The 27,785-nt window shown below is 49.1% G+C and overlaps 1 protein-coding gene across 12 annotated transcripts; it reads right to left on the bottom strand.

Annotated features, from left to right (window-relative positions):
• CPSF4L (cleavage and polyadenylation specific factor 4 like) lies at positions 72–27,785 on the bottom strand. 12 transcript variants are annotated; one of them, XR_002337016.1, is made up of 9 exons: positions 26,517–27,785; positions 25,558–25,608; positions 22,810–22,965; positions 15,545–15,638; positions 13,295–13,946; positions 10,951–13,037; positions 9,360–9,529; positions 8,930–9,260; positions 72–352 (listed from the first exon to the last, which is right to left on the bottom strand). XR_002337016.1 is itself a non-coding variant. In XM_021066691.1 (3 exons), exons 1-3 carry the CDS (start codon positions 16,962–16,964, stop codon positions 13,344–13,346), a joined length of 345 nt encoding a protein of 114 aa, XP_020922350.1. In that variant the 5' UTR covers positions 16,965–17,914; the 3' UTR covers positions 13,049–13,343. The 12 variants fall into 12 exon arrangements, 1 of the variants encoding a protein (XP_020922350.1); XR_002337015.1 differs by lacking the exon at positions 72–352 and having other exon boundaries at positions 2,152–9,260; XR_002337014.1 differs by lacking the exon at positions 72–352 and having other exon boundaries at positions 2,152–9,260; positions 9,360–13,037.

The raw sequence follows: 27,785 nt of genomic DNA, 5'->3' as shown, positions 1-27,785 counted from the left end.
CACTGAGCCATGACGGGAACTCCTGGCTGGTGGGGTATTTTGTGTCTCTTTCCTCACAGACATAATCTGTATTTTTCTAGTTTCAAGATTTCTGCTTTGGGCCCTGGAGAGAGTAACTTCGATACTTACAAAGGCTTTGAGGAGATATAACCTAGACAGTACCAGTGAACGGGTGTTTCCCAACCCTTCGCCAACACTGGGGCAGATCGTATGCCTTCTGTAGATGTGCTCCTCTCGATCGGTGAGCAGTCAGCTGGTCAGTCTGTATCTTGGCCTTGCTCGTGATGTCCTCAGGCCAAAATACATGCCTTTCAGTCCCTCTTGTCCCAGCTCCTTCCAAACCGCAGGGGTGCTGTTGTAAGACCAACAGTCATGTATTTGCCATGTCCTCCTCTCTTCCCCAGATTCTGGTTCTGTGTCCCTTTTCTATTCTGCATTCCCTTGTGTGTACAGCCCCCCCCCCCACACTTATCTCTAGTGGAAGTAATATTTAACTCTGCATTGGGTTCTTATGGTTGAATTTTTCTCCACAAGAGAAAAATTCGTGGTTGAGAAAGCGTATACAGCAGGTAGTTTTTTTGGTTTATTACAACAGCGTGTCATTGGAACCCCAAAAACGCTGCCTTTCCCTTGCGAAGGGCTTCGTGGCTGTTCTTCGTCAGTGCCCTTCGAGAGGGGGGTGGGAAGGATTCTCCTGCACCCCCTCCCTTTACCTTCCTCCGGGTCAGAAACGCTCAGGGCACAAAGGAGAGGAGGATGACCTCTCAACTGTGTCCTCTCCCCTGTCCCCTCAAGCAGACACAGCAGCCTCCAGGCACAGGCCAGCCCATGGCCTCTTTTTGTAAACAAAGCCTCGCTGGGACACAGCCCTGCCCCTTTGGTCAGCGGGCGGCTGCAGCTGCTTCCCCACGGCCGTGGCAGAGTTGAGTAGTCACAGCAGAAACCCTATGGCCTGCAAAGCTGGAAAGAGCCGCTCTGTGGCCCTTTAGGGAAAGCATGTCGGCCTCTGCCCGACGAACGTGACCCTGGCTCCTGTGTCCAAGGGATGAAGATGACGTCGCCTCTCTGATCCGTTTGAGGTTAAACGCATTTCAGTAGTAGCCTTTTTGGACTCGGTACCTTAGTGCCCTTGTGTTGTCCCCTGAGCCTCTTCCCACACATAAGAGCAACGCTGGCAGCAAGAGTTAGCTTGCAGCACCCCCAAGGTTTTTACCGTGATCATTTTGTCACAAGTGTAAATAAACCAGCACCACTTGCCATAATCAGTGCTAAAACATCATGAAACATCATAACTCCATCATGTCACAATACGTGTTTTAAAGTATTGCTGGATTTGGTTCGCTGGTATGCAGGAACACGGTAGATTTCTGTGATTAATTTTGTATTCTGCAGCTTTACGGAATTCATTCGTTCATTGAGCTCTAACAGTTTTCTGGTAGCATCTTTAGGATTTTCTATGTGTAATATCATGTCATCTGCTAACAGTAATAGATTTACTTCTTCCTTTTATTTCTCTTTTGATTGCTGTGGCTAGGGCTTCCAAAACTGTTGAACAGTAGTAGTGAGAGTGGACATCCTTGTCTTGTTCCTGATCTTAGCCGGAATCCTTTCAGCTTTTCGTCATTGAGAATGTTGTGAACTGTGGGTTTGTCATATATGGATGGCCTTTATTATGCTGAGATTAGTTGCCTCTCTGCCCACTTTCTGGAGGGTTTTTATCAGAAGTGGGTGTTGGATTTTGTTTAAAGCTTTTTCTGCACCTATTGAGGTGATCATGTGGTTTTTATTCTTCAGTTTGTGAATGTGGTTTATCATACTGATTGATTTGCAGGCACTGGAAAAATCCTTGCCTCCCTGGGATAAATCCCACCTGATCATGGTTTATGAACCTTTTAATGTATTGCTGGATTTGGTTTGCTAGTATTTTGTGGAGGACTTTTGTATCTATGTTCATCAGTGATAGTAGCCTGTAATTTTCTTTTTTTGTCTGGTTTTGGTTAGCAGGGTGACCTCATAGAATGAGTTTGGGAGTGTTCCTTCCTCTGCAGTATTTTGGAGTAGTTTCAGGATAGGTGTTAGCTCTTCTCATAAGCAAATTTGATAGAATTTGCTTATGAAGCCATCTGGGCTCTTTTTTTTTTTTTTCTTTGAGCCGCACCCTATGGAGGTTCCCAGGCTAGGGATGGAATTGGAGCTGTAGACCCTGGCCTATGCCACAGCCACACGGGATCTGAGCCGCATGTCTGTGACCTACACCACAACTCTCAGCAACGCCAGATCCCTAACCCACTGAGTGAGGCCAGGGATCGAACCTCCTGGATACTAGTCAAATTTGTTTCCACTGAGCCATGACAGATGACAGGAACTCCTATTGGAAGTTTTTTCCTCGGTTTCAATTGCAGTAGTTGTAATTTGTCCATTCATCTTTTCTATATCATCTTGGTTTAGTCTCTAAAGATTATACTTTTTTCCTAAGAATTTGTCCATTTTTTCTAGATTGTTTTATTGGTTTATAGTTGCTTGTAGTAATCTCTTATGGTCATTTGTATTTCTGTAATGTCTGTTGTAACTTGTTTTTCATTTGTAATTTTATTGATTTGAGTCCTCTTTTTTTCTTGATGAGTCTGGCTAAGGGTTTATCAATTTTGTTGATCTTTTCAAAGAACCAGCTTTTAGTTTCATTGATCTTTTCTATGGTTTTCTTCGTTTCTACTTCATTGATTTCTGCTGATCTTTATGATTTCTTTCCTTTCGCTGACTTTGGGTTTTGTCTGTTTTTCTTTCTCTAGTTGCTTTAAGTATAAAGTCAGGTTGTTTGAGATTTTTTTGTTTACTGAGGTAGGCTTCTGTTGCTGTAAACTTTCCTCTTAGAACTGCTTTTGCCTCATCCCATAGATTTTGGATTGTGTTTTTGCTGTCATTGGTTCTAGGTGTTTTTAAATTTCCTCTTTGATTTATTTCCTCAGTGATCTATTCATTGTTTAGTAGCATGTTGTTTAGTCTCAACGTATTGGTAATTTTGCATTTTTTTCTTGTTGATTTCTAGTCTTAGAAATCTGATTTCAGATTTCTTAAATTTACCGAGGCTTGATTTGTGGCCCAGAATGGGATCTGTCCTAGAGAATGTTCTGTGTGCACTCGAGAAGAATGTGTATTCTGCTGCTTTGGGATGGAATATTCCGTAAATAATCTATTAAGTCCATCTGGTCTAATGCATCATTTAAGCCCTGTGTTCCCTTGTTGATTTTCTGTCTGGGTGATCTGTCCATCACTGTAAGTTGGGTGTTACAGTCCCCTGCTATTACTGTGTTATTGTCAATTTCTTCTTATAAGGTTTTTAACAGTTCCCTTATATATTGAAGTGATCCTGTGCTGGGTGCATATATATTTACAATTATTATCTTCTTCTTGGATTAATCCATTGATCATTATGTAATGTCCTTCTTTATCTCTTATGATATTCTTTATTTTGAGGTCTGTTTGTCTGATAAGAGAATTGCTATTCCAGCTTTCTTTTGATTCCCATTTGCATGGAACATTTTCTTCCATCCTTTCACTTTGTTTGTATGTGTCCCTAGAAATGAAGTGGGTCTCTGAGGGCAACATAGATAAGGGTCTTGTTTTTGTATCCATTCAGCCAGTCAATGTCTTTTGGTTGGGGCGTTTAGTCTGTTTACATTTAAGGTAATTATTGATACATATGTTCTTATTGCCATTTTATTAACTGTTTTGGATGTGTTTTTGTTGGTCTTCTCTTCCCCTCTCTTGCTCTCTCCTCTTGTGGTTTGATGACTATCGTTAGTGTTGTGTTTGGATTGCTTGTTCTTATTGTATGTGTATCTATTGTAGATTTTTGGTTGGCAGTTAACCACGAAGTTTTGACATAGGAGTCTATATATGTATATGCAAGATTGTTTTTAAGTTTTTGGTCTCTTAATTGCAAATGCACCTCCAGTATTCTGCATTTATATCCTCTTCTCACTGTTTCTGGTTTTGGTAGTATGTTTTTGTGTGGTTGATTTCCTGCCTTTACTGTACATATGCCTTTACTGGTGATCCTTGTCATTTGTAATATTTTTGTTTCTAGCTGTGGCCTTTTCTTTTCCTCCTAGAGAAGTTCCTTTAGTATTTGATGTAAAGCTGGTTTAGTGTTGCTGAATCCTCCTAGCTTTTGCTTGTCTGTAAAGCTTTAGATTTCTCCTTCAAATCTAAATAAGAGCCTTGCTGGGTAGAGTAATCTTGGTTGGAGGTTTTTTCCCTTTCATCACTTCAAGTATATAATGCTACTCTCTTCTGGCCTGCAGGGTTTCTGCTGAAAAATCAGCCAGTAGCCTTATCAGGGTTATCCTGTGTGTTATTTGTTTCTTTTCCCTGGCTGCCTTCAATATTTTCTATTTGTCTTTAATTTTGGTCAGTTTGAGTAATGTGTGTCTGGGTGTTCCTCCTTGGGTTTATTTTAGTCGTTTATGGTACTCGTGCTTCCTGGATTTGAGTGAGTGATTCCGTCCCCATTTTAGGGAAATTTGGGGCTCTTATCTCTTCAAATAATTTTCTCTGGCCTTTTCTCCCACTTTTCTCCTTCTGGCACCTCTATAACACGGATCTTGGTGTGTTTAACGTCGTCCCAGAGTTCCCTGAGACTCTCTTCATTTGTTTTCAATCTTCTTTCTCTTTGCTGTTCTGTGTCAGTGATTTCCATCAGTCTGCCCTCCACCTCATTTACTCGTTCTTCTGCCTCCTGGCTTCTCTTCTTGGTTCCTTCTGGTGAATTTTTTATCTCATTTATTGTATTTTGCATCTCTGCTTGCTTAATCTTTAAATCTTCTCTTAGCTTTTTTGGGTGTTTCTTGTAATTTATCAGTCTTTGCCTCCCGTTTATTTCGATCTTGACTCATCTTCACTATCATCAGCCTAAAGACTTTTTATGGAGGTTGGTAATCTCCAGATCACTTAGGTGTTTTTCTGGGTTTTTTTCTTGTTCTTTTATCTTAGTCATTTCATTTTGTATAGACTTCTGGGGTGGTTTCCTTTTTGCAGGCAGTAGGGCTGTAGCCTCTCTCACTTCTGATGTCTGCCCCCCCAATGGCTGAAGTTAGTAAGGGGGCTTGCTGGAGGTTTCCTGATGGGAGGGGCCTGCCTACTGGTAGATGGAGCTAATTCCTGTCCCTCGGGTGGGTGGGGCTTTGTCTCTGGGTGTGATTGGAGGGCTGGCTGTATGCCTGGTGCGTCTTTAAGTAGCTGATGGGGCAGGGGGCGGGGGGACACTGTGATCCCACCCTGGGCTTCTCAGCCCTGATGAGTGGGCCCAGATGTTTCCATAATGGCCACCTCTGGAGGAGCACAAGCTGATTCTTCCTGAGACTTTGCCTCCAGTGTCCTTCCCCGACAAGGAGCCACAGTCACCCCCTGTTGTCCCAGGAGATCATCCCAAGAACTGCAGGCAGGTCTGACCCACATTCCTCTGGCACCTCTGCTTTGGCTTGAGACCCAGTGCACATGAAAGTCGTTGTGTGCCTTTCAAGAGTAGAATCTCTGTTTCCCCAGGCCTCTGGAGCTCCTGCACACAAGCCCGGCTGATCCTCAGCACCAGTGCTCTGGGGGCTCCTCCTCCCAATGCCACACCCCCAGGCATGAGAACGTGACAGGCTCAGAACTCCCTGTGGGCGAGCCTCTGTGATACGGTTACTTTCCAGTGTGTGGGCCGCCCACCTGGCGGGTATGGGGTTGCTTATCAGGTAACTGCCCCTCCTACCATCTGGATTGGCCTCCTCTTTATCTTTTGAAACAGGGTATATTTTTTGATAGTTTCCAGTCTATTTTCTTGAAGGTTGTTCAGAGGTTGGTTGTAATTTTGTTGTTTTCATGAAAAAAGTGAGCTCCAGTCCTTCTACTCCAGCATCTTAATCCTGGGGGGAGGAGGCCATATTTTAATTCCACATATATGTGATGTCGTGTGGTTTTTGTCTTTGTCTTTCTGACTTCACTTAGTATGATAATCTCTAGTTACATCCATGTCACTGCAAACGGCATTATTCATTCCTTTTATGCCTGAGTAGTATTCCCTTGTGTGTATATGTACCACGTCTTCTTAATCCATTCATCTGTGGATGGACATGGAGGTTGCTTTCATCTCTTGGCTATTGTGAATAGCACTGCTGTGAACATGTGGGTACATGTATTTTTTTGAATTGTAATTTTTCCAGATAGATGCCCAGGAGTGGGGTACATGCTTAGAGGGTAGTTCTATATTTAGTTTTCTGAGGTGCCACCATACTGTTTTCCGTAGTGGTTGTGCCAGTTTACATTCCCACCAGCAGTATAGTAGGTTCCCTTTTCTCTACACCCTTCCCAGCACTTGCTTTTTGTTTCATTTGTTTTTAGGGTCACGCCCATGGCATATGGAAGTTCCTAGGCTAAGGTTTATATCAGAGCTACAGCTGCCAGCCATTGCCACAGCAACACAAAATCCAGGCCACATCTGCAACCTACACTGCAGCTTGTGGGAACACTGGATCCTTAAACCAGTGAGCAGGGCCATGATCACCCACATCCTCATAGATCTAGTTGGGTTTGTTTCCACTGACCCACAACAGGAACTCCCAGCATTGATTATTTGTGGACATAGAAAGGATGGTCGTTACTGACTGATATGAGGTGGTACCTCATTGTAGTTTTGATTTGCATTTCTCTAATAATTAGTGATGTTGAGCATTTTTTCGTGTGCCTTCTGACTATTCACATGTCTTCTTTGGGGAGATGTCTATTTAGGTCTTCTGCCCATTTTTTCATTGGGTTGTTTTGTTGTATGAGTTATTTGTGTATTTTGTTTATGTGTTTTTTTGTTTTCTGTAATTTTCTTCATTGTTTTAAGTTTCACTGAAATACAGGTGGTTTACAAGGTTGTGGTCATGTCTGCCATACCACAAAGTGATTCAGTTATACATGTACACACGTCCATTCTCTTTCAGCTGCTTTCCCACGTAGATCATCATAGAATATTGGGTAGAGTTTTCCATGCTATATAGCAAGTCCCTATTGGCCAGTCATTCCACATAACACAGTATACATGTGCCTGTCCCCTTTGGTAACCATAAGTTTGTTTCCAAACTCAGTCTGTTTCTTTTCTGCAAATAAGTTCATTTGTATCTTTTTTTTAGGTTCCACATGTAAGTGACATCTGTATGATGTTTGTCTTTCACTGTCTAACTTCACTTGGTATGATCGTCTCTAGGTCCGTCCATGTTGCTGCAAATGACATTATTTCATTCTCTTTTATGGCAGAGTAATATTCCATTGTGTGTATGTACCACATCTTCATTATCCATTCCTGTTGATGGACATTTAGGCTGCTTCAACATCTTGGCCATTGTGAATAGTACTGCAGTGAATATTGGGGTGCATGTATCTTTTCAAGTTATGGTTTTCTCAGGATAGATGCACAAAAGTGCAATTTCTGGATCCTATGGTATTTCTATTTTTAGTTTTTTTGAGGAATCTCCATACTGTTTTCCCTTGTGGTGGCACCAGTTTACCTTCCTATCAACAGAGTAAGAGTTCCCTTTTCTCGGCACCTTCTCCAGCATTTAGTGTTTGTAGACTATTTGATGATGGCCATTCTAGCTGGTTTAAGGGGTACCTCATCCTAGCTTCCTGCACATCCTCCATGCTGAGATGTCCCCAGCAGAGCTGACTTCTTGCTCCGACCCTTTATCTTCTTCGATGAGCATCCTTCTGTCTTTTCCCATGGAGGCTTCTGCTTTGAGAAGGGCTAGGATGCTGGGTGCGGCAGTGTCTGCACCCATGTGATCTGCACCCATGCCCCACCTGGTGGCCTGTGTCCCAGACCTGCCCCCCATGTTTCATTTGTTCTTTTTCTCTAGTTGCTTTAGATATAAGGTTAAGTTGTTTGAGATTTTTGTTTCTGGGGGTAGTCTTATATTGCTGTAAGTTTCCCTCTTAAAACTGCTTTTGCTGTATCCCGTAAGCTTTGGGTTGTTGTGTCTTCATTGTCATTTCTCTATAGGTAGTTTTGATTCCTTCAGTGATCCATTAGGTTGTTCAGTGGCATATTGGCATAGTGTTTAGTCAAAACACATCATGTGGAGACTAATCTCAAAACCCAGAGTTAGCAGAAGGAAAGAAATCATAAAGATCAGAGCAGAAACAAATGAAATGGAAATGAAGAAAACAGAAAAGATCAGTGAAGGAGTTCTCACTGTGGCACAGTGGGTTAAGAATCCAATGGTAGCAGCTCAGATCGCAGTGGAGGTGCAGGTTCAGTCCCTGCTGTGGCACCAGTGGGTTAAAGGATCTATTGTTGCCACAGCCATGACTCAGAGTCAGTCCCTATGCTCTGGATATGGCAAAAAAAAAAAAAAAAGAATGTAAAAGCTGGTTCTGACCTGTATTTGTGGAGTCAGGTTGTGAGATTGTAGTTTTCTTGCTTCTGGTGTCCGAGCCCCAGTGAGGCTGATCTAGAGGCTTTTGCAAGCTTTGCTGTTGGAGGGGCCCATGTCTGCCCACTGGTGGGTGGACCTGGCTCTTTGGGTTGGCAAGATCTTGTCATGAAGGTGGCTGTGTTGGAGTTATCGTTGTGGCTCCGTGGATTAACCCGACTGGTACCCACGACGATATGAGTTTGATCCCTGGCCTCAGCATTGTCACAAGCTGCCCTGTAGGTTGCAGATGTGGCTTGGATCTGCCGTTGCTGTGGCCTAAGCCTGCAGCTCCAACCCCTAGCCCAGGAACTTCATATGCTGTGGTTGCAGCCCTAAAAAGAAAGAAAGGGTGGCTGTGGTTGAAGTCACGGGGCAGCCTGTCTGCCGATAGGTGGGCCCATGTTCCCAGTACCCTTGGTTGTTTGGCCTGAGGTGTCCCAGGACTGGAGTCTGCAAGCTGTTGGATAGGACCAGGTCTTGGTGCTACTTACCCAAGCAAGAAGTCTCTCTCTGGCAGGGGACTTCAAGTAGATGAACGTGTCTCTACATTTCCGCCATCACCTCTTATGACCTAGAGAAAGCTGCAGCCACCCCGCCTCCCCAGGAGAGCCCCCAAGACTGGCAGGTAGGTCTGGCTCCGGCTCCTGTCAAGTCAGTGCTCTTGCCCTGGGTCCCAGTGGACACGAGATCGCGTGTGCGTCCTCCAGGAATGGAGTCTTTTTCCCCAAGTCTTAGGGAGCTCCTGTGATCAAGCCCAGCTGCCTTCAGAGCCGGGGCTCTGGATGCTCCTCCTCCTGCTGCCAAACCCCGAGGCTGGGAGGCCTGATGGGAGAAGGCCTCTGATAGAGTTGTTTTCCAGCTTGTGGGTCCCCCACCCAGACTGCATGGGATTTGATTATATTGTGACTGCACCCCTCCTACCATCTCGTTGTGGTTTCTTCTTTGTCTTTGGACGTAGAGTATCTTTTTCGGTAGGTTCCAGTCTGTTTTATTGTTGGTTGTTCAGCGGTTAGTTGTGATTTCGGTGTTCTCGTGAGAGGAGGCAGGCCCAGGGTCCCTGGTCTCCACCATCTTGTCTCCAGCCTGGTAAACTATCAGAATGAAGTGACAAAGTTTAGCAGGCTCTCAATCTGATAACTCCCAGTCTGTGCCTATTTCAAGTCAAAATAGCCTTTTCAGGAGTTCCCGTTGCAGCTCAGCTGTCTTCAAGGTTTTAGCCCAGCATCCTGGGGGCGCTCATCGTGGCCAAAGGTATGGAGCTGCCTCTCTACCCTTGGGTACACAGAGGTGTGCAGACGGAGCAGGACCCCCAAGAGGGACGGCTTCTTGGGGTTGACAGCTTTCCGGGGCTCCCTCATGCCTCGCACAGAGGGGTGAGCAGTGACTCAGTAAATGACTGCATGGTTGTGGCTCAGTGGTAACAAACCTGACCAGTCTCCATGAGGACCCGAGTTCCACCCCTGGCCCTCTCCGTGGGTTAAGGATTGGGCGTTGCCATGAGCTGTGGTGTAGGATCTGCCATTGCTGGGGATGTGGTGTAGGCCAGGCTGCAGCTCCAGTTTAACCCCTAGCCTGGGAACTTCATTTGCTGCTCATGTGGCCCTGAAGAAAGATAAAAACAGCATTTTCCTTCGTGCGTACCTGCGTGTTTAACACCATCTGCGGATTCAGTGTCCGCCAAGGCATGTGCTTGACCAGCTCCTCTGAGCTTCCGGGCAGATATGAATGCAAACGATCCACGTGACCTTGAGCAAGGGACTTACGCCCTCTGGGCCTCAGTTTTGTCATCTGGTATTTGGCCAAGAGCTTTGCGGCTGTGCTTTGAGATAAACAGCAGTCAGCAGCCCCAAACCAGCTCCACTTTGACCCCAGGATCGCGTCTATGCAGAGGAGCTGAGTACTGATCCTTGAAATGATGTGGATGACTTTGAAAAAGCCATCGGGAATTTGTCCAGAGTCTGGAATCATTTGATCCTATACACAGGTAACAGGGCAAGAGTTCCCTGTCTAATTGTTGCTGCCATCTGAGGAGGAGAAATCCTTAAACTTTTCATTAAGTCTTAAGGATTTCATCATGATGTTCAAAGCGTTTTAAGAATTGAGGTCAGCTGATAAAAAAATAGATCTGAATTTAAGAAAAGAGTCTTTTTAAAATTCCTTTTTAGGGCCACACATGCTACATATGGAAGTTCCCAGGCTAGTGAGAGGAGGGGCGCCCAGGGTCTCTGGTTTCCCCAGAGGGTCAAATTGGAGCTGTAGCTGCCAGCCTACACCACAGCCACAGCAGCACGGGATCCAAGCCACATTTGCAACCTACACCACAGCTCATGGCAACACCAGATCCTTAACCCACTGAGTGGGGCCAGGGATTGAACTCACATCCTCATGGATCCTAGTCAGGTTCATTTCCACTGGGCTATGACAGGAACTCCCTAGATTCAGAGCTAAACAAACTCGACATGACCGAGGAATGTGCCTTGTGGCTCCAGTTTGCAGTCGGAGCAGTACTTACCTGATGTGGGTGCATTTTTGTTCATTCTGCGAGTGCGTGTGCGCAGCCAGTCCTGTGTGTGCGAGCTGGTGGCTTACAGGCTTCATCCACAAAGACGTGAGGTTCTTTTCAAAACCAAAGTTGCTGACAGGTGATGCTCTGCTCCATCCCCGTGAGGCTGGTCTGCTTCACACAGGAGGCAGGCGCTCATCCCTTCACAAAGCCAGGAGACAGCTGTCCACACGCACCTTTCAACAGGGTGTTCTAAGTCCTCTCTCAAAATCACGTGCCGCATCTTCCTGGTTTTGGTGGGAGCTTCCTGGATGAGCAGCAGCGCTTAGATTCTGCTTGCAGGACAGCGGCATGATTTCCCAAACAAGGCTTCTGGGCAGCATACATAGAAACTCCACCAGAGAACCCAAACCCGCAGGCAGCATCCACCTTCCCAAACATCCTGCAAAGGAGCCAGATGTGATACTCACGCCCCGCTCCATCCTCGAGACTCACAGACAAGAGGTCGTGGCTGGAGGCTGGAAGTACTCACAGGCCTGCCTGAAGGCCCTGCCACCTACCGAGATTAATCCCAGTGCTCATATCCCTGGGGAAGGAATGTTTATTCAGCTGTTGAGAATAAAGTCATTTTGTTATATTATCAATGGCTTATTTTATGCTTTATGTAAAACCCTATCTTCCTGTTTATCAGTGTGTTTTTTCCTGATTGACATTTTATCCTGATGACTCTCCATACCTGATCCTCCCTGCCATGTACCTCCTACATATTACTACCCCTCTTCATAACAAAAGTGCTTTCCAAAAGTATTTCTCCTGATTATTTGCCTCTTTCAGACCTCACCTGTGAAATGGCTCAGTAGGTGTGTCCTTGGGCAAGTTACGGAACTTAAAACTTAATCGGCGCCTCCTTGGTCCACACTGTCAAATGAGCATAATTATACCTACTTTGCAGAGATGTGAAGAAGAGCCTTGTATCTGTTAATTCCAGCAAGCTCTGACACGATGTTGGCACGAAGTAACAGCTTCTCTAAAACGCCTTATGGCATCATACTGCTTTCACATCCTGAACGTGAACCAAAGAGCAAGGGCCCCACCACACTCCAGGCTCACGTACCTGCATCTCTCATGTTATCCTCACGAGCATCCTCTGAGGCCAGTGCTGTCATCACACTTTTCCAGAAGAGGAAAAGGGCAGAGGCGGTTCAGTCATGAGCCTGCATGGCTGTGTGGGGTTGGTCACAGCAGCCCGGGGTGGGGCCAGCATTCAGAGCCCCAGATCTGTCCCCGGGCTGGCATTCTTTTTAGATTGCCTTGCCCCCTTACCACCACCACCACCACCCCCTTCCCTGCTCCAGGCAAGATAAGGCAGGTGCCCGCCTCTGCCAAAGGTACGGTGAGCCTGTCCTACCACACTAAATTGGCGCTGTTTTCTCCTGAAACGCTCCGCCTCCCTGCTCCTCTCCCAGTGGGTTAAGCTACACAGTGGCGTAGACAGCACGGCTTTCAACCTTCCCCGTCTCTTCCTCACTCCCCCCAGGATAAGCGTCACATGAACCATCTATCTCGTCAGTCCTCACACAAGGCTCGCACAGTCTAAACTTTAAGCCATAGGGAGCAGCTGTCATGATAAAGAAACACTTGATTTAATTGCCAATTTATAGCAGCAGTGGAGGCCATATGTGCAGGAGCTGCCGCGTGCCGCCCAGAACTGTCTGCAGCAGCAGCAGCGCGGGAGCTGAGCAGAGGATACGACCGTCTCTCCCGTACACACTTGAGCTTTGGGTTTATGGACACTTTGCTCCCCACTCTTAGGAATAACTCGTTCCTGCCACAATCTGCCACCATCCCGCTGTATTTTTAGTAGCTCGTTCACTTACAGAAGAGGAAATGCACCCAGACGTGCAGGCCGCTGCTGCACCTCCTTTCCTGCCGAGGCTGGCAGTGGACTTGCCCGGGCGCTGGGGACAGAGAATCCCCCAGGATGGCCTTGGGCATCTTCACCAGAAAGAAGGTCCTCGACTTCCCAAGACAGACCAGGTCAGTTTTTGATAACTCCTACCAGTTGAGTCTGACTGGCATAGTAGCTCTTTTCAACACTAAAAGAGAAAAAAAAAAAAAGGCATGTTTTTCATAAATTCAGATCCCAGAGAAAAATCCTAAGTTGTCTCAGGCTCCATAGGAAATAGCAGGCTTTCCAGGGAACATGATGGATTCTCTTAAAGGAAGCTTCATATCTGTTCTGAAAAGGACCTTGAGATTCAAGCCAAGCATCGCTAACCAAAGAACAGGGCTGGGGGCCCCTAGAGGCCAGAAAATCCACTGTGTGAGGAAGGCCAGCCTCTCTCTCCGTCACCTCCCATCCTGTTAAGTGCTGTCCTCTTGCAGAGTAGACAAGGTGAAGGTCAGGACGACATGGAGGCGGGTCTCAGGGAGGCGTCAGACATGGTGTTCTTCCTGGAGGCAGAAGACAGCAACCGAGAGCTCCAAGGTGTGACCTTCCCCTCCTTTCCAGGCTGCCCCCGACCCCTGCCAGACCCTCAGACCATGGTATAGCAATAACTCGGGGAACCACTGGCAGCAGAATAGGGAATGAAATGTGTAACTTACTAGCCTTTTAAATAAATGGTCTGGCAGGAGATGCAAACAAGATCAGGTTATTGAGAGGCTAGAGCTGGGACATTTGGTTTGCCAGCTCAGTTCCCCCCATCCTCTTAATTCACACGCCTAAGCCCAGGGTCTGGTTTTCTTACCTGCTTCAGAAAAGGAGCTTCACTTTCTCCAGCTGATCACCTCTCCCCTCAGCCTCAACAGAGCAGGAGCCCGGCCCCATTATCACTCACCCACATCAGGCTCCCTTCTCCAGCACCTGAGCCCCAGGCGGTAGGTGACCTGGTGCCCCTAGGGCCTCTTAGGATGGGGAAGGAAGCCCGAAGCCTGTTGGGGAAGGGGCTTGCCAGCTTCCCAGGCAGAAGCAGGAGGTGGGGAACTGGGTGGCTCTTGACAAGCTGCAGATAAAGTGAAACCAGGAGGAAACATTGCAGAGCCTCCATCTGTAGACAGGGTTTACACAGAGGGCAGAGGCTCTGGCCAGGAACCAGGTAGTGAAATGCCCTCATTCCATTGAAATGCCCTGAACTGCCTAAAGCATAGCTTTTGATGGAGAAAGTGGGCTTGTGAATTCCTGTTGTAGGAGGCTTCCCACCAGCAACCAGCAGGGGTCGCCCTCCTCCCGTGCCAGCACCGTCCTAACCCAGCGCTGGGCCCTCTCGCTGATTGACTGGGTTGCAGAACCCCTCATTAACAAGAGCTCAGTAGCTGCCCCCAACATTCCATGCTCCCATTTTGGCCTCTGTCAGATTAACTGGCAGGCCAACATCCAGTCATCCAGACCAGGAATAAGCAAAGCTTTTTCTGTAGAAAACCAAATAGTAAATATTTTTGGCTTTGCGAGCCATCTGGTCTCTTGCAGCTATTCAGCTCTGCCATCGTAAGCAGAACAGTCAGAGACAATGTGTAAGTGATGAGCTTGACCCTGTGCCAGTGAAGCTATTTATGAGCACTGGAATTTTCATTTCCACGTCTCACAAAATTATTACTTTGAATTTTTGGTTCATAACCTTCAAAAAATCATTATTAGGTCCTAGGCTGTACAAAAAAAAAAAAAAAAACACAGGTAAAGGGCTACATTTGGCCCCTCAGGTTGAGATTTGCTGACCTGGGATGGAGGTTCCCATCAATGCTTGGGGTCCGTGGGAAGAGTATCTGTGTCCATGGAGACCAGGTACACCCAGGATGGCCCTGATTCAGAACAACTCTGGACCACAAGTCCTCAGCTAGACCCCACATTCTTTAATATAAAAACCACACATGTCTTAGCCAGCTAAAGAGAAGGAAAGCCTCAGGGGCTGAGAAGCTGAGATGCTCCCCCTAAAGCAGGGAAGATGGGGGCCGGGGGGCAGGGGACTGAAGGAACCACATATGGGTGCCTTTCCCAGATGCTGCACGAGTGAGGGCCGCTGGGAGCAGTGCAGGGCTGGGGAGGAAGTGCTCCGAGGAGTGGGTAGTGAAGGAAAGAGCCCCTCTACCCCTTCCTGCCTGCACTCACCTTCAGGTAACTTGGGTTGAATAAAAGATTCATCCTGGGACTGAGGGAAGCGTGGAGAGACGGTTACAGCCGGGCTCTAGCCTCCCCCCTACCCATCACCTGCTCATTAACATGCCCTGCGCCAGCCTGCTGCAGGTTTCCTGTTTCAGAACCCCACGGGGCAGGAGCCGGCACCCCAGCCAGGCAGTGAGAGAACTGCAAAGGATGGGGGCAGGGTGGGTGTTGAATGTCTCTATTCCTATTTCTAGAACAGTCTGTGAAGAGCTGTACGCCCATCCCCAGCGTGAATCCGCGCTAACAGGATGGGTTAGAGTTCAGTGCAGCCGACAGCACTACGGAGGGGCGCGTGAAGGGTGAGCGATGCTCGGAGACGATTGCGAGGGTGCTCGCCAGACACTTGGCTCCCCAGCTTGGGCTGGTGAAGGCATGGAAGGTTCTAGGTCTGAAAGCCAGTGGGCTGGGCCCAGCACTCGGGGGTAGGGTGGGAGTCATACTTACTGTGCAAAGTGGCTCTGGGGTCCCTCGGGGCAGAAGCCTGCCAAGTAGTTAATACACATTATCCCGTGGACGTGGCGGTATTTATACAGGGGACCTGCTGGGCCAAGAGAACACAGCCAGAGGATCTGCTTCAGCAAGGGGGCAGGAAACATATGGCAAAGCTCACGGGCAAGGCCATGGATGGTCACGGCTCTCCACCCCGCAGGGGTCTAGAAATTTCCCTGTCTTTTCCACACAGCCCAAAGCACCTACTTCCCGGCTACGTGACTGAGATGGGCAAGGGCACCTCGGAATGAGTGGTGGCAGGTGTCAGCTGACCAGTCCTGAAATAGTAGGGCCAGAAGTGTCCTTAACACATAGTGTCTTGGAGGACTTAGGTGGATGCGGACTGCTGCCTTTTTTTTTTTTTTTTTTTAGGGCTGCCGTAGCATATGGATGTTCCCAGGTTAGGATTCGAATCCAAGCTGCAGCTGCCAGCCTACACCACAGCCACAGCAACACAGGATTAGAGCCAAGTCTGCGACCTACACCACAGCTCACAGCAATGCCTGTTCCTTAATCCACTGAGCAAGGCCAGGGATCGAACCTGCATCCTCATGGATACTCGTCAGGTTTGTTAGTGCTGAGCCACAACGGGAACTCCCTGGATGTGGGCTGAATATGCTGCCAAGAAGGTTCAGCTCAGCCAAGGCCAGCCAACCGCACATCTGACTAGTCCTGCAGCACCCCTCCCCCGATATCCTCCCCAAACCAGGGCTGCAGCGACTCGGGAAGAACACAGACACACCTGAAGATGCAGGAAAAGACAGGTGCTGAGCACAGGGACTCTGATGGGGACACTGCCTCCTGAGTTTGGCCACACAGGGACAGTGAAACATACTGACACAACACTCATGACACTCCCAGGTGGGTGACAGAAGCAAAGGAGGGAAGTGAGTGTCACCTGTGGAGCAGACCTGACGCCCAGGGCTTCCCATGGGGCCCTACATCCATGTTGCCCTTGTCATAGGGAGGAAACGAGCAGTTCAGTCGTGTGTTCAAGGTCAGGCAGCCTTTGGGATGTGAACCCAAGCGAGCCTGCTCCTAGAAGCCTGCCAGGTACCGCAGGGCGGGTTCCACTGCAGGGAGCCTGGGGGATCTGTGGCAGGGGCTGCTGTCCATTTCGACCCAGTGGACATCCCTCCCTGGCTGGAGACCCCCCGCCTGCCCCATCCTGCTCACCTGTACCCCCTAGCGCCCCCTTCTGTTGGGGCTCACCATCCTTGCAGAAATCTTGGTCAAACCACAGACAGTCCTGGTTCTTGAAGTCTGGCGTCACGTGGAGAAATGGACATTCCTTGTTGCAGTCAACTGAAAATCCCAGCCTCCTTTGAGCATAAGCAGGCTCAGCCCTCCTGGAACTAGACCAACCCTGCCCCATGCCTGTGAGTCACTTGCCTGCCTCTGGTTGTCAGCAGCTCTTTGAAGACAGCAAGCTAATTCTAATCCTTCCTGCAGCCTAGGAAAGTGGGACCCCATCATATTTGCTAAGTGGGGGCTTGAGTGTGATTAAGCACATCTGGAAGAGTGAGGGTGGGTGCGGCCAACTATCCTGAAGGAGGGACCAGAACTGAAGGTATTTAGAGGCTACTGGGGAGGAAGGAACAAGGAGAGATGGGGAAGGGGAGACCTAGAGCCAGTGGCTAAAGATCCGGGAAGCGATAAATGCCACACTGGGATGTTGCCATGCACATGGTTAAAGCCCTCTTCATCTCTACGATGAACCTACATGGCTTGCAGAGCCTCGGGGTGCAGTTCTTTCTGGGAGAAATGCCAAAGAGAGTAGAGTATTGCTTCAAAGTTGGCACAGGGATGAAGATAAACTTGACTCAGAGGGACCCCTGTAGTTTCATGAAGCCTGTGCTATAATCTGTCTGTGGATTAGACCAAGACTCCTGTCTCCTAGGAAGAGTAAGGGCTGTTGGGAGTTGTTGGAAGAACCGTCTTAGGTTTCCCTTAGGAACCTGGAGGCTCTGAAGGAACCAAAGGGGAAAATTCAGCCCAATTTTTTTGTCTTATTCAAGTAGAGAATTGGTGAGTTCTTCCAGCCCATCCTCCTTAAAAGCCTACAAATTAACAACAAAAGATCAGGAAGAGAAATTAAGGAAACAATCCCATTTACAACCACATCAGAAAGAATAAAATACCTAGGAATAAACCTACCTAAAGAAGAAAAAGACTTGTACTCCAAAAACTCCAAGATGCTGAGGAAAGAAATTGAAGATGACACAAATAGAAAGGTATACCATGTTCTTAGATTGGAAGAATCGATATTGTCAAAATGACTATACAACCAGTCTAGAGAGTCAGTGCAATCCCCATCAAATTACCAAGACATTTTTCACAGAACTAGAACAAAAAATGTTCAGATTTGTATGGAAACACAAAAGACCCCAAATAGCCAGAGCAATCCTGAGAGAGAAAAATAGAGCTGGAGGAATCAGGCGCCCTCATGACAGATTATACTACAAAGCTACAGTCATCAAAACTGGCATAAAAACATATATAAATCAATGAAACAGGATAGAAAGTGCAGAAATAAATCCATGTGCCTATAGTCAACTAATCTATGACAAAAGAGGCAAGAACATACAATGGAGAAGAGACAGTCTCTTTGATAAGTGGTGCTGAGAAAACTGGACCACTACATGTAAAAAGAATGAAATTTGAATATCTTCTAACACCACACACAAAAATAAACTCAAAATGGGAGTCCCTGTTGTGGCTCAGTGGTTAACGAATCATACTAGGAACCACAAGTTTGCAGGTTTGATCCCTGGCCTTGCTTAGTGGGTTGTGGATCCAGCATTGCTGGGAACTGTGGTGTAGGTCATAGAGGCGGCTCGGATCTGGTGTTGCTGTGGCTGTGGCATAGGTTGGTGACTACAGCTCCGATTAGACCCATAGCCTGGGAACCCCTATGTGCCACAAGTGCAGGCCTAGAAAGACACAAAAAAAAAAAAAAAAAAAAAAAACCTCAAAATGGATTAAATGTAAAACTAGATATTATAAAACTAGAGGAAAGCATAGACAGAACAACACTTTGACATAAATTGCAGCAATATCTTTTTGGGTCTGTCTCCTAGAGTAATGGAAATAAGAGCAAAGATAAACAAATGGGACCTAATTAAACTTAAAAGCTTCTGCACAGCGAAGGAAACTATAAACAAAACAAAAAGTCAATCTACGAAAAGGGAGAAAATATTTGCAACCAAGGGATTAATTTCCAAAATATACACACAGCTCATACAGCCCAATATCAAGATGATAAATAACCCAATGAAAAAAATAGGCAGAAGATCTAAATAGACATTTCTGCAAAGAAGACATACAGATAGCCAACAGGCACATGAAAAGATACACAACACTAATTATCAGAGAAATGCAAATCAAAGCTATAATGAGGTATTACCTCACACCATCAAAATGGTCATTATCAGAAAGTGGACATAAACGCTGGAGCAGTGTGGAGAAAAAGATCCTCCAATACTGTTGGTGGAAATATTAATTGGTACAGACCCAACGGAGGACAGTATGGAGGGTCCTTAAAAAACTAAGAATAGAGCTACCATGTGATCCTGCAGTCCCACGCCTGGGTATGTATCTGGAGGAAACCGTAATTGGAAAATGTGCATGCACCCCTGTCTTCACAGCAACACTATTTACAATAGTCAAAACATGGAAGGAGTTCCCATTGTGGCTCAGTGAGTTAAGCATCCGACTAGTATCCATGAGGATGCAGGTTCAATCCCTCACCTCACTCAGTGGGTTAACGATCCAGTGTTGCCGTGAGCTATGGTATAGGTTTCAGATGAGGCTAGGATCCTGTGTTGCCATGGTATAGGCCAGCAGCTTCAGCTCGGATTTGACCCCTAGCTTGGAAGCTTCTGTATGCCATGGGTGCGGCCCTAAAAAGAAAAAAATAAAAAGGCAGGGAAGCAAGCTAAGTGTCCATTGATAGATGAATGGATAAAGAAGATGTGGTACATATACACAATGGAGTATTACTCTGCCATAAAAAAAGAATGGAATAATGCCATTTGCAGTGACATAGATGGACCCAGAGATTATCATACTAGGTGAGATAACCAAAGATAAGTATCATACGATATTGTTTATATGTGGAATTGGAAAAAATATTAAATATACAAATGAACTTAGTTACAGAACAGAAATCGATCCACAGACATAGAAAATAAACTTACTGTTACCAAAGGGGAAAGTGGTGGGCAGGGCTAATTAGGAGTTTGAGATGAACCTATACACACTACTACATAAAAAATAGATAATATATTTTCTAATATACTCAATATTTTGTAATAACCTCTGATGGAAAATCTGAAAAAAATATATAAACATACATATCTGAATCACTTTACATCTAAAACTAACACAACACTGTAAATCATCTCTATGTCAGTATTTTATTTTTATTGTCTTTTTTTTAGGGCTGCACCCATGGCATATGGAGGTTCCCAGGCTAGGGGGCAAATCAGAGCTGTAGTCACAAGCCTACACCACAGCCACAGCCACACCAGGTCCAAACCACATCTGCAACCTACACCACAGCTCAAGGCAGCACCGGATCCTTAACCCACTGCGCAAGGCCAGGGATCAAACCTGAGTCCTCCTGGATGCCAGTCAGGTTACCTCTGAGCCATGATGGGAACTCCAATACTTTCATTTTTTAAAAGAAAGCCTCCCAACTTAGCACTTTTCAGAGCTAAAAGGAGCACCACGGTGTCAAGGCTACTAAATTCCCTGCAGTTCTAACGAGATCTAATTTACACATCGGGCTTCTGCAAAGCAAGGTTTCACCTGAATCTTGAAGGGTGCCACTGCCTCCCTGGAGTTTTAATCTCACTCTTTCCCAATCCTCTCATTTCACAAAGGAGGACCCCTGTGCTCAGAGATGAGAACCCTGTCCAATTTCACGTGGCTTCCTCCCACTGACAGGGGTCTGCTTGCAGTTGTCGCAGGGTAGCGCTTGGTGCAGTGCTAACTCTGGGCTCATCCTTCTCAGGAGCGGAAGTGCCATCCCCCAGGGCTGGTGACCCTGGGGCCGAGGGAGAGCAGGGGAAATCAGCAGTGTCTTGGGGTTGCCTTTCTGCCCAGGCCTGGAGGCCAGCTCTGCATTCCATTCTCGGCCAGCAGGTGGCACCCGCTCCCCACTCGTCAGTCAGCCGGTCAGAGTAGGGGGCTTTTTTTTTTTTTTTTGACTGCACCTGAGCCTGTGGAAATTCCCAGGCCAGAGATGGAACCCGTGCCACAGCAGCGACCCAAGCTGCTGAAGTGACAATGCGGGATCCCCAACTCACTGCGCCACAAGGGAACTCCCCAAGGGAACTTTTAGACGAGCACATCCAGGAGCAGGGCCAAAGACCCTGGCTTCCAGCCCCTCTCAACTGCCCTTTTCACACTCCTACATCTCCCAATATTTTCAAGTAAAACAGTTGACTTCCAATAAGAACAATAATTACATCTTGATATTAGGAAGAGATGGTCATTATTTGACTCCAAGAGCAAAGACAGAGGTTACACATTATAACCATTGCTGTACATGCCCGAACTGGCACTGGGAATTACCTAGGGCAGGAGGGGACCTGGTCCCATTCCCGCATCCACGCCCAGCAAGGCGCATGCTCCCCAAAGAAAACCACGCAAGGTTTTTCAAAAGAATAAGTGGCATTTAGAAATAAGAGTTTGGGGAGTTCCCTGGTGGCCCAGTGGGTTAAGGATCTGATGTGGGTTTAATCTCTGGCCTGGGCACTTCTGCATGCCATGGGCATAACAAAACATAATGGAATAGAATGGGGTAGAATAGAATAGGCATGGCAAAACATGAAGTAAAATAAAATAAAGGATAGAATAGAATCAAATTTAAAAATACAATAGTATAGAATAAAATAAAATAGTTAGATGATAACCAAGGGGAGCCAGGCTCCAGACAAACTTGGTGCTTTCTTACAAGGGACACTCAGGGCAGGCTTCCTGAATTGCCATGGCTGGCCCTCAAGTCTAAGGAGCAGGCAGGAAACAGAATATGAGCCTGGAGAAAGCTCTTGCTGACCTTCTGGGGGGAGGGGGCCTTGCCTTCTTCCTGGATACCCAGAGCCCACCCCCAAGACACTAATGAGGAACAGTTGCCCGCGGCTCCCCAAAGCTTCAAAGCTGAGCCGCCTCCGTCGGAGCTGTCCTGTGAGCCTGGCCCTGCTCTCTCCCTTCAAGTCGCTCTTTGCAATACCGTTTGCAAACCACTGAACTAGATAATCCTGAAGGATCCTTCCAGCTCTGAAAAGCACTGAGCTGGAAAGTTTACCGAGAAAGCTAAGGCCTGAAACCCACACACAGATACCCCGGTCTTAAATGGGGCAGGCGCTGGCCGTGGCCTCCCCTTACGTAACCCCTCGGATACAAAAGAGAGACTTGAGCACAGATCCAGACCCGACCGCACAAGGTCGCTTCAGAGGCAGCACTCCCGAGCCTTGTGATCTCATCTTTGCAGTGACCTACTGCCAATCAGTGACGCCGGTTTTCCGTTCATAGAAGTGACATAAAGTTTTCTCCTAAAAGAAGAATTCAAAATAGCAAGACGGGGGAGTCCCCATCATGGCTCAGTGTGTTGTGAACCTGACTAATATCCAGGAGGATGCGGGTTTGATCCCTGGCCTTGCTCAGTGGATTAAGGATCAGGTGTTCCTGTGAGCTGCAGTGTAGACTGGCAGCTGTAGCTCCTATTTGAACCCTAGCCTGGGAACTTCCATATGCCACAGGTGTGGCCCTAAAAAGCAAAAAAAAAAAAAAAAAAAAAAAGTAGGCAATGGTTTGAGTCAATGGGCAGGTGCCTCGTGGGGCCTCAAGGACTGGGTTGACGTTGCTTGCTGTTTGGAAAACACTGGCTCAGACCTACCTGAGGGCTTGAGAGAGGGCCTGTGTGAGGCTCATTTCCAGACAGCCAGTCTGGGTGTGAGTACCAGGGCTGGGGAGGGAAACAATTCAGCTTTGATACCAGCCCCACCCTCTCCTTCCCTGGGGGGACAGGCTGGCTGGCCTCTCAGCAGGGATCTTCCCCCAGGGGCTGGAGGGACAGGCCTCTGGGTCCAGGCAGGCCTGCTCTGACCTGGGACAGCTCTTGGGATACTCTTCCCAAACCTTCTTCCCATCTCACGGCCCCCACTGCTACCCTCGGGAAGTGGTGGGGGAGCATCACCAGGAAGGGGCATTACCGATTGAACTTGGAGCAGAAGTAGCACTCGGGTGACGTGGTGACATCGTACTGGTGCGGGAACTTGCACTGGTCGCCCGTCTTGCACAGCCCCCGGAGCCTGGGTTTGCACACACCAGCGTCTCCCCTCGGTCGGGTCAGAATGGACACAGCTTCCCTGGGGACGCCAGAGCACCCAGCTGGGAGTCCCCACTCACCCAGAGACTGGGCTCAGCTCATTCCTGGAAAGAATCCCCTCCCTCCTTTCACCTGGACCTTGGGGGAGACCAGAATTGGGGGCCAGAGACGGCTTCAAACACAGCATTAGCTCTCTGCCGGACCTGGTGCCCTGGCCCTCCAGGAAGCCCCCCCGGGCTATCAGGACCCCTCCCACAGCACCCTACACACCCCTACCCACCCAGCCCAATGAAAGGGGGTGCTCCTACCTGAGAACAGAGCCGCGGTTTCCCAGCCCTGGCCCCCACCCACCCACCCACCATGGCAGTCCCTGTCTCGGCCACCTGCAACCCGCAAGGTCCCAGCACCAGTCAGGCTCATTAAGGACTTATTGAATTCACGTCTTAAAAAAAAAAAAAAAAATGTTATGCTTCCTGATTCCAGAGATCTAACATGGTGGTGACGTAAGAGCCAACCTCGTAACAATCTCAAGGAAATGGAAACGTTATGTTTAACTCATTGTCATCTTCGTTAATGTGGTCTTGCCATCAGCAGGAAGGACACCCCTAAATTTCATTCCTTTTTTTTTGATGGGGGGCCACGGCTGCAGTGTACGGAAATTCCCAGGCTAGGGGTCAAATCGGAGCCACTGCAACAAGGGATCTGAGCCGTGTCTGTGACCTAAACCACAGCTCAAAGGAATGCCAGATCCTTGACCCGCTGAGCAGGGCCAGGGATCAAACCCATGTCCTCATGGATACGAGTCGAGTTCATTAATGCTGAGCCACAACGGGAACTCCGGGCACCCCTAAATTTCTAAGCAAGACCAGCCTCCTGCTCAGCCAATTCTCCAATAGAATTTGTGGGGTGCTGGGAATGTAATTTTTGGGGGGGGAGTCTTTTTAGGGCCTCACTCGGCATATGGAGGTTCCCAGGCTAGGGGTTGAATCAGAGCTGTAGCTGCTGGCTGACACAACAGCCACAGCAACTACCAGATCCAAGCTGTGTCTGCGACCTACATACATCACAGTGCATGGCAACACTGGATCCTTAATCCACTGAGCATGGCCAGGGCTTGAACCTGGGTCTTCATGGATACTAGTCGGGTTCGTCAACCACTGAGCCATGATGGGCATTCTGGAATGTACTTTTTCGATAGCCTTACCCTCCACCTTTGCCTGGGTTTGACCTTCCAGACCTAATAGTTTCATTTCTTTGCAAGAGAGTGTCACTGGGAACCATTGGATGGGCCGAGTGGAGGAGATGTGACCCCAGGAGGCATCACCAGTTCTGGCTCCACCACGCCTGTAGTGACTGAGGGGCTTCTTGCCTCCTCACCCCATCGTTCAGGGCCGCCCCAAACATGAACAAGGCATGTGGCAAAAATGGCTGCAGGTTCCCTGCCTGGGGCCCCTCTGGGCTGCCCAGCTTCCCAAGAACAGAAACGCTCAGACCCCCAAAGCAGGTCCTAAGCTCATTCATGGTTTCTTAACCTGGATCTAGCGGGGAGGGGAGGCTGGTGACCCCCAAACTGGAGGAAGATTTCGGGGGGCAGGAAGAGCCTGAGAATGCTTCATGAGACAGAAGGAAAGTTGAGACCCCTGATTTTGAGTCCCACCCCCCACCCCAGGTGGCAGCACTGGGAGGGGGACTTTGTTTGGAAGAATGTATTGATGACCCACACCCGTGTTGGGGTCGATAAGGATGCTTGTTACAGCATTTCAGAAACAGTGGCCAGAGCTTTTTTAGGACACAAGAAATGGATGGAACAGGAGTTCCCTGGTGGCTCAGCAGGTTAAGGATTTGGTATCGTCACTGCTGTGGCTGTGGTTATTGCTGTGGCACAGGTTTGATCCCTAGCCTGGGAATTTCCACATGTCATGAGCACAGCAAAAAAAAAAAAAAAAAAAAGATGGGGTCTTCCCGTCATGGCTCAGCAGAAATGGATCTGACTAGTATCCATGAGGATGCAGTTTCGATCCCTGGCCTCGCTCAGGGGGTTAAGGATCTGGCGTTGCCATGAGCTGTGGTCTATGTAGGTTGCACGTGAGGCTCAGATCTGGTATTGCTGTGGCTGTGGTATAGGCCGGCAGATGCAGCTCCTATTCACCCCAGAGCCTGGAAATCTCCATATGCCACAAATGCAGCCCTAAAAAGACCAAAAAAAAAAAAAAAAAAAAAAAAAAAAAAAGGATGGGTCAGCTGAGCACAGTCCATACTGATTCAGAGGAAGACTGAGGGAAGGAAGAAAGCCACTCTCCTAACTGGAGGAAAATAAGAAGTCGGAGCCTCCCGGTTGCACACAGCTGACACCCGTAAACACTCCCACCCCCAGCAAGGTAGAAAGAAGGGAAGGTCCCCTTCTAGCAGCCCTGGCTACCCTAATTAGTGCCGGGGAATCGGGGAACTCGTTGCAGGTGGAGGAGCAGGCTACCTACTTGCTCTCTGCCTACTTATTCTAAGATTAAATTTTGCCCCTTCCCACCGTGCCCTCCCCAGGTGAAAACCCAACCCCCTATTCCAGGCCAGGCTGCACCCCAAGTGGCCCAGAGCATCCCAGCTCCCACCCACCCAGACCCTCCTGCTGACCCACCTTTGTGGCAGAGCCCTTTAGCGAAGAAGCTGCACACAGCTGAGCCCGACCCTGGAAGGGAAGAAGGCAAGGCAGGAGGACACCCCCTCCAGAGGCTGCGGCTGCCCCCGGGGCCTTCTCCCCAATAGGAAGCCCCCCTCAATCCTCTGAGGCTTGGACCTGGGGGCCTCCCAAGTCCTGGCCCTTTGGAGGTTGGCCTCTGCAACCAGCCTCCAGGCCTCCACACCTAAGCCCGCTTAACCCTGAAATGCAGGTGATGGAGGGTTTCCCGGGCCGGCCTCCGGGCTTCTTCCCGGCTGACTTCTCTCAATTTACCTCTTGGATCTGGGCTATCCCTGAAGCCAGCCCAATTTTTGAGTCCTGGAGAGGATGCGAGAGGGGAGGCCTGATGAGAAAGGGCTACAGTGGGAATCCCAGACCGTGGGCGGAAGCCCCTTGCTCAGTCTCCCTGGCCAGCAGCCCAGAGAAGGGCCGCCCCATCAGGGAGCTGAGCCCACGGGCCTCGGGAGGAGGCTGGGGTGGGGCGCGAGGAGGGAGGGTCCCCGTCCTCACTCGCTGTCCATGCCCTGGAAAGGCAGGAGTCCAGTGCCCCTTTGCAGCTCTACATCCTCCTCGAAGGTGAAGGTGAACCGCTCCAGCCCTGCGCTGACCTCTTGCATCCTCCACCTCCCGCTGGGGCCGCTGCAAGTGGCTCAAGCCCCTGCAGCTGGACCTTATATAGCTCATCTGAGGCCCTTAAAGGGCCAGCCTCTGGTGCCCTCCATCACCCTGATGACTCACAGCCTATCCTCCCCGAGCACAGCTGGCCAGGAGGGGGCCCAGCCGTCTCCCCTCCCACCCGCTGCAGGTGCAGGCACCCCCCACACACACACCCCCCCCACTGAACGCCGCGGCCGATCTCTGCTTGCTCCCCAGCACGCACGCAGCAGATGCAGAGGTAACCAAAGCTGTGTTCATACTTTCGAGGTGAAGACACAGCTGCAGGTGAGCTGTGAGGAGTCGCAGAAACCAGCCCCAGCGAGGCGGCCCCCGAAGCTCTGATTCACAGGCGCCCAGGAGCCAGACGGTGTGGGGGCGGGGGGGGGTGCGGAGGGAGGGAGGGCCCTGCCTCCCCCCTTCCCTTCCCTCGGGTCCAGCCCACGCCGCCCCTGGGACTCCTGACCTCCCTCCTCGGGCCTGAGCTGGAGTGAGCTCTTCCCGGGGCGGAGAAGAGGAATGAAATCCAGAGGAATCGGAAGCAGTTGGATGAATGGCCCTTTGTTCACCTCGCACAGTCCACGAGCAGGGCCGAGGGGTGGCGGGGGTGCAACCAACCCGAGGCCGCCGCCTCCCAGCCAGGATTCCACCGGCCACCCCGGCGCCTCCCGCCCCTGAGAAAGTGCTTTGTAAACGAAGTCTCTATGCAAATGTTGTTTTATTATTATTACACCACCCCTGCCCCCAGGGCTGGGGACGGCTGCAAAGGCTTTCAAAGGAGCATCTGAGGGCTCTAACTAGGGCGGCCCCCCTCCCCTGAGCTGGCCCCATCCGGCCTTCCCCCTCGCGGGAGCTGAGCTGTCAGAGTTGCCGTGGAGTGGATGCCCGCAGAGCCCGAGCGCCCTCCTTTTGGACGGAGCGGGCTGGCTTTGTCCGCCCCCTGCACCCTCCTTCCCCCGCCCCGTGGCCGTCACTCCCAGATTTCTTGTTCCTTTGAACCGGATCAGGAAAGAACGGAGCCGGAGAGACAGACACCTGGAGCCGAGGGGGGCGGGGGCGGCGGGGAGGGGCAAGAAAGGGATCCAGGCGTCTGCAGAAGCTGGGGCCCCTCTCAGCTGCATCCCCAGGAAGGGGATGGGGTGGGCGGCCTTGCTTCTTTGGGCCCTATTTGTGTGTATTGATTAGTGTCTCCAAAACACATCTGTTGCAGAGACTCATGGAAAGCGCCCCTCCACCAACCTGGCAGGGAGGCAGGGAGGCAGGCAAGAAAATGGAGGCCCAGTGAGGCCAAGGGCACATGGTTGGGAAGGTGGTAATGATGGAATTCAAGTCCGGGTTTCCTGGTGATTTCCTTCCATAAACATCTCTGTGTCGGGAACTGGGGACCCCAAAATAAAGGACCTTGTCCCTGCCCTCAGGGATGGCAGGGTCAAGTCAGGGAGACCTTTCAGCAGCACAATTATACGCCAGGTGGTATTGGTAGCAGAGTGACAAATGGCAAGAGGGGAGTTGGGGAGGGCTCTCAGAGGACA

Source organism: Sus scrofa, chromosome 12 (genome assembly GCF_000003025.6).
Source record: "Sus scrofa isolate TJ Tabasco breed Duroc chromosome 12, Sscrofa11.1, whole genome shotgun sequence".
In the NCBI taxonomy this organism is placed as follows: domain Eukaryota; kingdom Metazoa; phylum Chordata; class Mammalia; order Artiodactyla; family Suidae; genus Sus; species Sus scrofa.
Note: the sequence above shows the minus strand (reverse complement) of the source record. Positions and strands in the feature narration are given on the sequence as shown.